This window comes from Hyalella azteca, unplaced genomic scaffold (genome assembly GCF_000764305.2).
Source record: "Hyalella azteca isolate HAZT.00-mixed unplaced genomic scaffold, Hazt_2.0.2 contig15682, whole genome shotgun sequence".
Taxonomy (NCBI): Eukaryota; Metazoa; Arthropoda; class Malacostraca; order Amphipoda; family Hyalellidae; genus Hyalella; species Hyalella azteca.
In genome coordinates this window covers 293,357-309,045 of record NW_025945524.1, presented here as the reverse complement: position 1 = coordinate 309,045, position 15,689 = coordinate 293,357, and the positions used below count along the sequence as shown (strand labels likewise).

Sequence of the window (15,689 nt, the reverse complement as noted above, 5' to 3'; positions counted from 1 at the left end):
TAAAAAGTTATTTGATAAAAAAAGATAGATAACTGTCGATTACAGTGAAAGACATCTTTTTCGATGGTTATAACGTGTTTAAAAGATATGACAGAAAAAATAATAGATATTATACGTACTCATAAATATTTTGGTTTTTAAATTTAAATATTTTTAAGTATTAAAATATTAAGTAATAAATATTTTTAAGTATTAATTTCAAATTTATCGATTAGTTAGTGTTTTACGCTTTGTTCCGTGTAATGGGTAGAGGTAATAAGGAACTAGACGTGCTGCTGAACCGAGCGTGCGTAGAGCCTACCGACCAGTAGGCCTAAACTGGAGATGAGGCGCAACTTTTGCAAGTCACGTCTCGAAGAAACGCATAGCGAGCTTTGTTCTTCTATACAAACATTCGTTATATTATTGAATATACCTTGATAATATTATTAAAGTGATAATAATTAAAGCCCATAGCGAGCTTTGTTCTTCCATACAAACATTCATTATATTGTTGAATATACCTTGCTAATATTATTAAAGTGATAATAATTAAAACGTGTAGCGAGCTTTGTTCTTCTTACAAAAATTCATTATATTGTTGAATATACCTTGCTAATATTATTCAGTAACTATTTAAATCGCTCAAACTATTGCTTACGATGATCCTAATGATATTTGATCATGAAATGCTGCAACATTATTTCAAACAAAATATTTTATACTATGCTTTGGTGTTTTTGGAACAGAAAACATTTTTGTTCATGAAGTATTTCACAATTGATTGAAAACCGACAGTTGGCGGTGAAAATTTTCACCAATAAAACATAAGATTGCGTTTTTGTTTGTGTTTTTGAATTGGTATTAATAAAATGATATAATGGTTCATTTCTATTAATAATGAATCAACGAATCCAAACCCTTAGAAGCTCAGATAAAATAGGAGTGCTCCGTCGAAAGATAGACCCAACAAAGTAGCTACGTACGTAAGCTACGTAGCTTGTTAGCTACGTAAGTAGCTAACAAGCTGACTTAAGTTACACGAGATTTGTTTGACATAAAGCCAATTTCCCGAGATGCGACCACCTGAACAAACATGCATGGAACGGTCCAACCAATTACCTACCGAATATAACACGTTATAATTCTAAGCAGCACCAATTGCCGCCGTAGAAAAGATTTTATGGCGTCATCGCGGTGGTATCAGTCCCGTTGAGTCAACACAGCGAGGCCTCGCAACAACGAACACGATGCGGACAAAGGCCTCGTCAGGACACTCAACTCTGAGCTTGTTGGTATTGAACTTAGTTTGCATTGAACTTAGTATGTATTGAACTTAGTTTGTATTGAAATTAGTTTGTATTGAACTTAGTTTGCATTGAACTTAGTATGTATTGAACTTAGTTTGTATTGAACTTAGTTTGTATTGAACTTAGTTTGTATTGAACTTAGTTAGTATTGGTGCATGAAATGTTCACAGCTGTGTTATTTTATACAGCTGTGAAATAAAATAACACAGCTGTGTTATTTTATATTTTATAAAGTCCTAATAACCGCCAATATTATCATGAATGCTAAAGTTTTCATACAGAGTTTCATTATTACATGAGGCCTCTTAAAAATTTTATTTTTGAATACGGTCCTCGCACACATTCATATTTCCCGTACATATTTTCATTAGTGAACAAAGTTCTCATATTCATTCTTATTGGTACCTTAAGCCTCATAGACATTTTCATTACTAAATATCCGTCTTCATACACTTTTTATCGGTAGGTATAAAAATCCCCATTTAAATCCAACTAAAGGCCCCACCGGTTTGTTAATGGTCAAGAAATCGAAGAAAATCCAAACATGGTCTGCCACACATGGTCTGCCACACATGGTCTGCCACACATGGTCTGCCACACATGGTCTGTCACACATGGTCTGCCACACATGGTCTGCCACACATGGTCTGCCACACATGGTCTGCCACATATGGTCTGAATATCAGGAATTCTTTATTCAATGAACGAGCGAGGTTAGCGTTCTTGGTTGTATTTTGTTCGAAACAACAACGGCCTTCCGATCGGGAGTGAAATGAGCTACGGTGTCGAAGTCATAATTGCAAAGATCGATCAGGTACATCATGTTTAAAATGATCATGCTGGAAGTTAACTCATGCCGAAAATCCCACATTTCCATTGATTTGAAAATATTGATTTTAGAGGCCTTCAGAATGTAAGACGTTTTGAGTCAATTGTTTAATATGAGCACTTTGGAAATGAACTCATTCGGAAATATATAACCTTTTAATCGAATTTAAAGTCATTGTCTTACAGAAACTGGATTCAGAAGCGTTGAGGTCATTCATGATGATGTATGCTATCAGATCCGAACCAAATTTGTTTATATTAAAAAAATCTGAGTTTATGACGAGGATATTTTTCTGTTAATTCATATTAATAATTGAAGAAAACATGCTGAGAATTCGTTGTACCTTCAAATATCGATTGCAGATGTCTCTTTATAATTAGCAATTGTACGTATTTTCCATATTAGAAACGTATATTAACCTAAATTGAGGTACAAATTAATGTTATGCTTATCTAACACAATTATAACCATTTAGTGTCGAAATTCTGCTGCAAATAGTGATAAAATATTGAGGGATATCAAATCTCAGTTAAAAGCGACTTGGATCCATGAAGCTTCGGCTGGCCAGCAGCACCTCAAGGCAAATAATTAATGGAAGGTGCGGCTAGCAGCTGACAGTATAGTGACTTAATTGGTCCAGTTTTATCCCGGCTCATGAAAACGGCTTGTCAAAAACGCTCATGAATATTGTACAGCAAAATAAGAATTAATAATTAAGCCCAAGTTTTATCCCGGCTCATGAAAACAGCTCGTCAAAAACGCTCATGAATATTTTACAGCAAAATAACAATTAATAATTAAGCCCAAGTTTTATCCCGGCTCATGAAAATGTATTGAAATTAGTTTGTATTGAACTTAGTTTGCATTGAACTTAGTATGTATTGAACTTAGTTTGTATTGAACTTAGTTTGTATTGAACTTAGTTTGTATTGAACTTAGTTAGTATTGGTGCATGAAATGTTCACAGCTGTGTTATTTTATACAGCTGTGAAATAAAATAACACAGCTGTGTTATTTTATATTTTATAAAGTCCTAATAACCGCCAATATTATCATGAATGCTAAAGTTTTCATACAGAGTTTCATTATTACATGAGGCCTCTTAAAAATTTTATTTTTGAATACGGTCCTCGCACACATTCATATTTCCCGTACATATTTTCATTAGTGAACAAAGTTCTCATATTCATTCTTATTGGTACCTTAAGCCTCATAGACATTTTCATTACTAAATATCCGTCTTCATACACTTTTTATCGGTAGGTATAAAAATCCCCATTTAAATCCAACTAAAGGCCCCACCGGTTTGTTAATGGTCAAGAAATCGAAGAAAATCCAAACATGGTCTGCCACACATGGTCTGCCACATATGGTCTGCCACACAGGATCTACCACACATGGTCTGCCACAAAGGATCTACCACACATGGTCTGCCACACATGGTCTGCCACACATGGTCTGCCACATATGGTCTGCCACACAGGATCTGCCACATATGGTCTGCCACACAGGGTCGGCTACACACGGTCTGCCACACACGGTCTGCCACACACGGTCTGCCACCACACGGTCTGCCACCACACGGTCTGCCACACACGGTCTGCCACACATGGTCTGCCACCCACGGTCTGCCACACACGGTCTGCCACCACACGGTCTGCCACCACACGGTCTGCCACACACGGTCTGCCACACATGGTCTGCCACACATGGTCTGCCACACACGGTCTGCCACACAGGGTCTGCCACACAAGGACTGCCACACAGGGTCTGCCACACACAGTCTGCCACACAGGGTCTGCCACACACAGTCTGCCACACACAGTCTGCCACACAGGGCCTGCCACCACACGGTCTGCCAAACGTGGTCTGCCACACATGGTCTGCCACACATGGTCTGCCACACAGGGTCTGCCACACATGGTCTGCCACACATGGTCTGCTGCTCATGAAAACAGCTCGTCAAAAACGCTCATGAATATTTTACAGCAAAATAACAATTAATAATTAAGCCCAAGTTTTATCCCGGCTCATGAAAATGGCTTGTTGTCAAAAACGCTCATGAATATTGTCAGCAGAAGGGCCATAAATAATTAGACCAAAATTAAAAGGCTTTAGGTAACAAATATTCATCGGTCTGGATGTTCCTTTGCCCTCAGCAGTCGTTAAGTAGCGTGGTTCAATCGTGGATTGTTCGATCAACCCGCAACCACTTGTCTTCGTGATAATTTCAGCACCTTGACTCAAAAAAAATGAATTCTTCAACAATATTAAATTATTTACTTTATAAATACGTTGATTTGATATTCGATGAAATAAATGCATGCAAGTTAGACATGAAAAATGAAGCTCTTCATTGTGTAAGTAGAAGGATTGCTATTTTCATCGCATTGAGGTCTCTAAAATGTTTCTTGTATTGTTACTTAAATTAATAATCAAATTTGCGTCGGCCTAAAAATGTTTATAAGTTCGAACGCATAAATGACAAATAAAACTTCCTTCGTAGCTTTGATTGCAAGCATTGAAGAATGACATTATAATATAGCGACATTCCAATGGTGCTTTTTCGTTGTTTCGTCAATCCATTCCTAGATGACAAACATAAGGTGCTTAACTCACATCAAGCAGCTCGTGGCACAAGCACCTTTGCTGCAAGTTTGATGACAAACATACATTGCTTAAGTCACATCAAGTAGCTTTGCTGCAAGTTTGATGACAAACATACAGTGTTTAACTCACATCAAGCAGCTCGTGGCTCAAGCAGCATTGCTTCAAGTTTGATGACAAACATACAGTGTTTAACTCACATCAAGCTGCTCGTGGCTCAAGCAGCATTGCTTCAAGTTTGATGACAAACATATAGTGCTTAACTTACCCCGAGCCGCTGCCAACGTAAGCAGTGACGACACAAGATGGATTAAAAACTTCATTGTAGGGCTTTGGAACCTTTGTTTCTCACTGAAATCACTGTTTAGTCAAGTGAAACACTGAACACATAAACCGCCGGCACACTTCACTTCATAGTTCTTAGCTAACGCAAGGGCTCATATTATCTAATTTTGAGGCACAATCTAGTATAAAGTTTGAACATATAACTGTAGAACAAATAATTTAGTCTAAATTATGTCAGGATGTTTTTAATAAGAATATATTTAGTATGTTTTATTTTATCAATAAATTTCCTGCAGAGTAGATCTTCAAACGTCTACTCATATGCTATTGAAGTGATTACACATGACATCTTTTACTCAATCATCTAAAATACGGTCAGGCTGGAACCTGTTTATGAAACGGTGCTAAAATGAGCTACGCTACACGCGTAAGAACATAACTATCCGACAGAACCGGAATGTCAACTCTGCAGCGACTCACACCCTCACCGCATGACGGCACAACACTCGATGACGAGAGAAGGAACCAACCGCGCCAACCTGCGTCAACCTTTATATATAAGCGCTGCTCGGTCGTAGCAAGCTGTATCTAGAAATTCATTTACTATACGTAGTCTCATAACAAATGAGTAGTGCTTTATTTACTGTAAATAAGATCAGGGTAAATGACTGTGACATAGAGTATCTAGTGCTGCATTTACTGTGTATTGTATAAGGCCTAAGGGTAAGTAATTTTGGCACAACGTATCTATACAACATGGAGGCATACTCAACATATAGAAGGAAATAATTTTAACTATTATCGAATCTTCACTTAATTTTCAAAGCTTCATTCTTCATGTTAATTTCCAAGTTGGCCGATCTTCATATTTACCAATATATGAAACCCGAGCATATAATAGTCTACACGTATTGAGCACCTTCACGTGAGAGGCAATGTTGTTCTAAGTTCGTTAAAAAATAGAAAAAAATGTTTGTATGATGAACTCAATAGTAGAATAGTACTGATAAAAACTTTCTATGCAAAGTTCACTGGATATTTCGTTACGTTGACTCGACACTACCAATTTACCTGTTCCAACACTGCCTGGCCGTTATCGCATATTTATCAGTAAAAAATCACACTTTCGCGAATTCATAATTCGCAAATTTTATGAGTATTCCATTTTATTCAATTTTTTTTCAATATGACTTTTCGACGAATGTACTAAAAATTTGAACGCATCTAACTAAGGCCAATTTTATGAGGCAAGCCAAACGGAGCTCTCCCCTTTGACCTTTTCCACACAGATGGTTTTATTTTAACTATGTACATGCCAGATAAAATTTATTTCTATTTGAAATGGATCATTATGCGTTTCAGAAAAATTTTTCCTTCTTCCTTATTGCGCTGAATAGACTAATAATTATTAAATATTAAATAGTTCATAATTATCACGCGATGATTCTGAAACAAAAAATAATTCTTCATTTTTTTTCTTCGAAAGTAATACATTAAAATGTCCAGCATTTAAGGGTTCGGTAGTTTTGTTTTGCAAAGATTCATACGGAGCAATAAATTTGTCTGCAAAATCAATTCAAAACTTAACTTTGATTCACCTTACCGACCTCCATATAGCAGAATTAAAGACATCTCTGTTACAAAACTTTCAGTTGCCTAGACATCGCAATTAACTAATTTAAATTCATAATGACTGGAGAATTTTTTCCCCACAATTAATTTGACCGAAACGAACTGCTAATTAGCGCGCAAACCTTAAGTTGAGTCAATACCAGTTGAGTTAACAAGATTCAACAACTTTTTGGGCGGTTTGAAAACCATTGCTTTGTCCAGACAATAAGTTATTTTAGCAAATGACTCCAGATGTTTCAGCTTGAAATGGTCGAAATATCAAAGAGGAAAGATTCAGTAATTTATAAAATGAGAGAGGAGCTCCAGTGGCAGCATTTCGTGAAAATTACAAAAGAATGTCGCCTCACAGATACCAGCATTTGAACTGTGCCGTCTGTAGCTTCTCCCATGACATCGCAGGCATGGTTGAATTAACACATTGAATAATAATAATACATTGAATGAAATGTATTATTTCAACCATGATCGCAGGCATGGAAGAGATCTACTTTCCTAGCAGAATATATTGCTTCACCGTTTTGGTTATAGCAAAGCACGTTCTGAATAGCCCTACTATATAATTATAGTCAATCTAGATGAAAGTTTATTCATTTTCCAGTGAAAGAGAGTCTTTAGGTCCGCAAATAATGTGAAAGAATTTCTTGAGAGGCTTACGATTACTTGATAAGGTGGTAAGGAGGTGAGAGGAGTAATCAAAACTCAAAGACCCCATAGGAATTAAAATGTTGATCTTAGAACACTTATGCCTGACTAAACAGGCACATATGTGCTCTCGGGAACAACGTTATTGGACCGTTAAGGACTTTGGGAGAAGAAAGTAAAATTTCTGTTGTTTTTTGTTACTTTATAGCGAGTTTAATCCTACATATTTATGGAGGTCGTGGTCCTGTTCAAACGTGCGGAAGGATTTCCTGTGTCTCTATGTTGAAGAACACTTAACTGCAGCAAACCTTTCCCTTTGTTTGTTGTTTTAAAGTGCATAAATATGTTCTTTGTCAGAAGTCTGTGCTGAGGGTTGAAATGAAAAGTCACCCCCTGGACAAATTTATATCAGTATCTCCTGGCCAGCCGCAACGAGAGAAAATTTATTATAGGCGTAACTGACGTAATTTGAATTATTAGGGCTGCCGTTTCAATGAGACAAATACGGGCGCTTCGAGCACCTGGCTTCGGCCATAAGCAAACTGAATCTCCATCAGAATTAATTGCACTTTTTCAGCAAGTTTCTCTAACATTAGTTTTCCCAAGAATATAATTACTTAAGCCCTGCAAAATTTGTGTAAACTTGAGAAAATTAAACAGATCAATTTTAGCATAACTCAAATTTTAAAAGCCTCCACGGATTTTATGCATTCAATTTTAAAATCGTGACTGAGTCGGATTATTATTTCTCGCCATTTTCAAATCAGAGAATAAATTGTATAAATGTTTCATTTAAGAAAAATTTCTTTCAAAATGGAAGCAATTTTATTACGATGAGTTCGTGGCTATATTCTTAAACGTAGGAATGAGTTTTGCGAGACTTATGTGAACTTCGTGATCTTGGGGTTAACTGCAATGTAAAAATTATTTTAAACTGTCAAGTCATTCTGGATCTGAAGTTACGCGCTCTCCTCGGAACAAAACGTTGCGTTGGATATAAAAATTGAGAGCAGATGTGCAGAAACTTTTCATCGTAAGAAAAGTTTACGAAAGATTTAAGTAGTCTGTGTTTTATTTAAGTTTCAAGTTTTATTGGATGAAAATAAACACTGCGAGTGGATTTCACATGCCCGAGACCTCCGTCATTGAGAGAGTACAATTTATCGTTACGATTTTTTGCATTACATGCAATTTACGAAAGATTTATTTTTATTTTCAGGTGCTCACTATAATCTTTACTTGATTTAACTGAATTGTCAAGAGTTAAACGTAAACTCCGTTATTAGAAACGTTGCCAGGCAATTGGGTGGTAATTTAATTAAAACTTGAACGAATCGGTAGGAAGTCTACAGTTAAGACTTAATAAGGGACTTCCTGAGAGCAAATTAGACAGTGGCGACAACTAATGCTTGCCTAGACGAGCCTTGGAGAGCATCTCTGCGAACTGCACGCACATGTGTCGCTATTTTTCTGCGGATTCCGAAACTTTAACGACATGCTCCGCTATTTAGAAACTACTAAATCACTTCCCTGACCGCTCGATGCAAAATAACTCATTTAAATAAGTGATGAATTCATGCCTTTTTTCTGACCTATCGCCGTTTTCTGTTACCAGAAGCGGAAATTTAAACTTACGAACGAAATGAAAATGAAATGAAAATTTTTTAACGAAATTAACAAAATGAAAAACTCTGAACTGCTGAAAATTTATGTGCATATTTTTTAAATTGCTCTCGCTTGCTCATGAACTTTTACAACAAAATTTGGTGTATCTTTTTGGACTTTAGAATAAATTTTTTATTCATCTTTAATTTTGAGGACAACGCGTATTCTGAGCAATAGAATGTTTAAGAAGTTAAAGTGACTACCGAAAGAAAAACGCAGCTGACCGTTAATCAGGAGTCCAAGTAAGAAAATGAACGGTGCAAGATGAAAATGAATTGCATTTATAAGTTGTTGTGTTCTCACACGCAATATTTGGCAATAAATACAAACACGAACTAGGTAATTTATTATCTTGTTGTTTGGTTCATCCACAAGCTTCAATAATATGATTGAAGTCAAACGATAGGTTCATATTTTGTTAATTTCAGCTTCAGTAATTTAAATCTGGAGGAAAATCGGTTTCTAAAAATAAATAAAATTCATACAATTTGGCGAGGAATAATGTATCTTCAATTATTAAATCCTTAAGGAAACAAAGCTTCATTGAGACGTAGTTCAAGATTTAACATTCTCTTGAAATTATACTTCAACGGTAGATCTAATCCCTCCTATCAGATGTCCTATGTTTATGCTAGCAGTTTATCTGCATTTGATATTTTCGAAAATTTTTAACATCTTAACTGCATAATTTATTTACTAAATCCCAATACCTTAATTTTCCTGAGTCAATGCGTAATGAACTGGACCTTGGACCTATACTTTCAAAAAATGTTAAGAGATCGGAAGTTCGTCAGCCAATCATTGACGGCCTTTCAAGCAAAGTCCGCCAATCATAGACAAGAAAATAGAGCGTAAGTACTTACGTTCACTTAGCGAATTTTGAAAGTATGGCCCCAGGTAATGTTGTCCCATCGCGGTGATAAACATTGACAGAAAGCACAATCTTATATCAGTATTCCATCCCGTTGCCTGTCGAGTCAACGGCCTGAAGCAAGAATTTTTCTCGGCGCGCTGCCTGCCGAAAAAATTCACCGTTATCGACGACACTCCTTAAATGACAGCACAAATTTTCAGTAGACGAGATACCAAAAATGAACACATTTTGTCACGCGTTTCGGGCGGTTCGTGAAGCAAACTTATCCCTTCTTTTCCATCGGGCTAAAATTCGATTTAAGATTTTAATATTATGATTATGAAGAGGCTTTAATACGAATACCAATTATTTACTACCTATGTTAACTTACTTGTACACTTATTGCTTACAAATTTCGCTGAAGACGTGCGGTTGAAGTCAAGGAGATAATGCAGAGGCTTCAATTGAATTTTAGAATTATTTTTCCAGTGTGATTCCTGTCATTCGAATCGAATAAGATAATAAATAGAAAATAATGTGAAAATATTCTTTGGTATGAGATTAACTTCAAACTTTAAAGATTAAATCGAAAATCAAACGATTTGTTGTGATTTAAATGGTCGAATCGAATTTGAATTTGCCAAAGACAAATTTATCGAAGTAATCTATCAGCAAGCTGTGCAAGTTGTATTTGTAATATATACATAAAGAAAGTAAATAAATATACCATCAGATACTGGTACTTCTAGAAGTCAAAGTCTATTTGTATGTACAAGTTAATTTACCTTTCACTATATCGATGAATTTTCTCTGTCAAGAACATGAATTTATAAAGCGTAAACTTATTCAGGCCTGGCTTTTATTTAGTCCTAATTCAGTAAGATAACTTTCTAAGTATTCTAAACCCCACATTCATCAAAATGAATAATAACAGCAGATTTGTTGAGGTTTTGTTAATGATTTGATTCTGTTCAGAAGAAATACCTTCACTAATTCGACTAATATACAAAAAACACAGCCTACTGAGAGCATTATTCGTTATGTTTATTTTTATTGAAGGTCACAGCCATGTGACTATTTGACTATTTATAAAGAAATTCAACTGAACGATATTACATGAAATTTTTAAGTAAATTTGTTATCAATCTTCAACCTCAAGCTGTATCATAACTGAGAAAAAATGTAACTCAATGATCACTGCAGTGAGTGACAGAGAGTGAATTTTCTAAAAATCGACAAAAACGCGAAGTCACCGACAGACGGACGGACGGACGGACAGATGGACGGACATGACGAGCACAATAGCGCCATTTTTCCATAAATGAGAAAATGTGCTATAAACAGGGTGCTTGATATTGATACTTTTCGGAAATGATGCCTTAATTACGTAAGCATACTACAAATTCCATAGCAATCTGTATCACCGGTTTAGAAATTGCAATCATATTTTAAATCAAAAAGTAAAATTAATTAACTCAAGGCAAGTGTCGCTTCCAGTACGTGTGCGACAGATACTTTTAGTTTGTAGCCTTAATTGAGACGCGGCACAGCGCTGTATTCTGGGTCGGAATTTTCACTGTTCCCTTTACCACGTTTTACTGTAATTAATTAAAGTGATTGAAGTGATTAATTAAATTGATTAACAATTATAACTCAAAACTCTGTCGTGGGGCCGCATTGGACTGGTCTTCAGAGGCCCCCGCAAACTTGAAAAAAAAAAATTCTGGGTCGCAGCCTCCTACCATTCATTACAGTTTTGATGTTCCTAGGAGTTAAGCTTCCTCTGAATTAATCTTTAGGTCAATTTGCTATAATTGTCATATTGTCTTGTTCATGTTATAGTAGTTAGTTTATAGTTCGCCTGTGTGAAGTAAAATCGTTTTCTTTCTTTCGACAGAGTGAAGTAAGCTTGAATTCCGTTGACAATTTAGAATTTAAAGACTAGGGCATAAACCATCCACGTAAGTTACTAGTGATATGTATCTGTTGCCATGTTCATATTTATTTTAGCCAGGAGTTGTGTGATACTGATATATTGGTTCTTTAAATACCCATGTATACTTGTACTTGGAATAAATCTTCAGTTTTGTTATTTCGTTTGTTCTGATGTGCGGTAGTTGTCCCGCAGTTTTACAAGAAGAATAAGGAAACCCGGAATGACTTGCACTACTTTCCTTATCGTTGTTCCTGCCTGGCTCGATGAGGTGGCCGTTTGTAATTTAGCCAGGTGCTATACTTTCAAAATTCGCTAAGTGAACATAAGTACTTACGCTCTATTTTCTTGTCTATGATTGGTGGGTTTTGCTTGAAATGACGCCAATGATTGGCTGATGAACTTACGATCTCTTAACTTTTTTTGAAAGTATAGGTCCTGGACAGCAAGTGTAGGAACCATATGAAAAATGTCAAACCATCTCTGCGTGAAGATCCGAGTTTGTATTGTATTTCAAATTCAGAATCTAACCTGAATTTGATATGACACCACTTCATACCCCCCAACACATTTTTTACATGACACCACTTCATACCTCAACATATTTTTTGATGTGACACCACTTCATACCCCTAACACATTTTTTAGTATTTATATCCCATTAGAGAATCACCATATCACATAGTATAACGAATCTTATATAGTTTTTCCATGATTATTTCGGACAGCTGCTACCCTAACAAAATTTAGAGTCGCCCCAGCTTCTGGTAATCCAAATCAGAAGCTGACGCGACTGTAAATTTTCACTGGGTATGTGCACAAATCTAACTAATTGCTAAGTCCACGCATGAACAAAAAAAAACAAAGTCCACGCATGAACATGCCCAACATGGGTTACATTTCAATGGCTAATGCGGAGTTTGTGGTTAAGAAATCTGTTATTAATGTGTTGAGAGAAATAATAGAGCATGTCAAGGAGTAAAACATCGCTGATATTATGAATGAAGGTTTACGTTTCATAATTGTTTCAATTTTAATATTCTCATTACAATGCTTTCTTTTTTGAAAGATAATAACTAATATTGGATGACAGAACATCTCATTTCGGAAGCTAATTGTAAAGAGATAGGTAGCTTCATGACACCATTTATATCATTTGCCGCAAAACGAAGTGAAGACGTAATGCAAGATAACGAACATTGAAAAATTACTCTGCCCTCGGAGGCTTTAAATCCCAATTAACTTTAATCGTTGAAGTTTAGAAGAAAAGTGGTGTGAAATTTACGAATATGTTTTACTATTTACGAAATTTATTTCGATTTGGTGGATGAGATTAAATTTTTTAATTTTGGCTCTCACATTTTGTGTAAATTTTTGTCAATTTGCTTCTTGTCAAATTATACCTCGGAATTGTATGTAAAATCTTAATGAAATGCATGTATGTATGTATACAGTATGTATGACGGTTCCCTTTGCAACGTGAAATCAATGCCCAGTCACTTCAGAATACAATAGTTCAACGTCGAAGAAAACAAGATCTACGTTATGCTGATAATTGGAGGTATTTTCCTTTTTTCGGAAAGGTATTCAGAAACATGGAGTTTAGATGCCGCAGGTGTCTAAACGCGCGGTAACAAAATGCTGTGGCCACGTTCTCTCCAAGTACTGAGCATTTCAGTAGGTAACCTGCTTAGAGACGGAATGTTCTGGAACAACGATTGAAGCTTGATGGAATGAGTTCCTCGATATAGCAAGTATTTGTTCCCGGTTTAGAACATTCACGGCAGCGTATAGGATTCGATGCTAAATTTATTGCGTGACAAACAATCTACTTAATCCCTCATTCGTTTAAATTATTTGCAGAGTGTATCATTAATTTTTTTCGGTCTCTAAGTAGAGTTTTATAGAATATTGTGTTTTACTATTCGTATTAGTATTGAAGGGTGTAAAATATCAAAAGTATTATGGAAATTATTTTCAGGATGTACATCTTTCGTCCAGAAATTTGTAAATTTTCGGAATAAGCAGTTTATAATAATGATTACTTAGGACAAACAAAAGTAATAGTCTCTAAACACACAGAAACATAATATAAATTGTTTTCTCAGGTACGCTCTTTACGCTAACTGGTTGGTGCAAGTTGAGTCAAACAGATTATCCCACAAATTTTGTAGTGAATAAACAATGGTTTTTATGAAGACGTCCAGCTTGACGTTGAAGGCTTCCACGATGTCGGGACGAACTGAAATGTAAATATCGAATGCGAGGTAAGTGCTCTCTGAGCGCCGCTCTCAAATGACGCTTTTGTGGATTCAAATCGAGGAGCGAAAAGTTCTTGTTATGAATAATTTTCTCTTTGCATATCTGAGCACGATAAAAAACAGTCGTTTATTTTCAATTGCTGATGATGATTCTAAGAGGCTCTAAACTTAAACCACGAGTAGACGAATAAAAAATCGTTGCTGTTTTTTCGGACATTGAGACATTAAATCCCAACAAATTAAGGCCATATTCAACATTATTTATAATTTGATCCAGTGTTGTAGGTTGTATCAATTGCATTCATTGCGTTTCTCAACTGTTGATTCAATGCAATCGGTGTTACAAAAATTATTAATATTCAGCAACAATTTTATGGCGGTTATAAGTGGTAGGATGTGGGATGTGACAAAGGTGCAGGCGAGTCTACTATATTGTTGACCAAAAAGTTTCTGACCGCCGACAATTTCGAAAAAATTGGCCTAACAAACCACAAAATCTCTCGACCCAGCAGCGATTGACGACCCTTAACGGAAAACGATGTTCCTTCAGATGAAAATTGTAACAAGCGCGAAGGAAGAATGAAAGAAACAAGTGAATTTCTGAGGAAGTTTCATAAATAAGGGTTCCAGCTTCATGTTTCATCTATGGAATTGATGGTTATGAACTAAGTTCTACATTATGATTAAGGAACTTAAGGAACATAGGCGTTCGACAAACTAGAAGAATTTCGGAAGTGAATTACAGCCTTTTAAAAATTTGCGCACACATTATAAGTATGAAGGAAATACTATAGAAAATAAAGGGATCTAACAAAGTTTCCACTGAGGGCAGCAGAAATCCAATTGACACGGGGAGGTTGAAAAGAATTTTGAGTTTCATGACCCAGGACTTTTTTTTCGAAAAACTTGAACGCTCGTGGAAAATTTAAATTTCCTGCGTTTAAAATTAGCTTCCTAAGAAAACGAACTCATTGTAAATAAAAGCTTAATAATATCATAATCTGGTGGTGAGCTGTTAGTCACGTCTGCTCATGGGACATCGTGAGCATGGTTATTTCAATTGCAGTTACCACTGCAACTAAATTAGAATTATATTTTTTTGAAGATGAATGGATAATTACGTATGAACATCTTTAAAAAATTCACAATTATTTTATTTTCATTCAGTTTGAATCTTCACGTCATTCAATTAATTACTGATGAGAGATGTTCGAACCTATTTGTAAGCTAAAAGCCGATATTTAAAAATCTTGGAATTTCAAGGCATTTCTGGTCTAACAATCTAAGAATCTAAGTTATGATCCAAAACTGAAAAGAGTTTTTTCACGCATCAATAATTTATTGGTGATCCTATGCGGGAAATTTTCATTCTCAGGTAGCACTATATTCACGAAGACAAGAAAATTCTTCGCCAAGCATCAAGCTTACGCAGAAACTTACATCATCTTCATATTAGATCCCAGTATTTATTCGTTGGGTTATTCCGGGAAAATAAGCATGACCCATTATTCAGGCTTCCACAATGTCAGGCTCTATACACTGTTAGAAAAATTACCGTTAACGGTATTACCGGCGTTTCAGTGGCCGGTCGGCACGTGAAAAGAAACACCGTTTCGCCGTTTTTATTCTAATTTAACACTAGAAATCCGTAAAACATCTGATAAAAACGGCGAAACAGTTTATTTTCACGGGG

At 35.8% G+C, this 15,689-nt stretch overlaps 1 protein-coding gene across 1 annotated transcript in view; it reads right to left on the bottom strand.

The window, feature by feature from the left end:
- Positions 1-5,182, bottom strand: part of LOC108678499 — a 52,463-nt gene extending 47,281 nt beyond the window's left edge. Inside the window, exon 1 of the mRNA XM_018166945.2 lies at positions 4,994-5,182. Within this exon, the coding sequence (XP_018022434.1) occupies positions 4,994-5,048 (55 nt within the window). The 5' untranslated portion in view covers positions 5,049-5,182. The remainder of the gene's footprint in view (positions 1-4,993) is intronic.
- Positions 5,183-15,689: the final 10,507 nt, after the last annotated feature.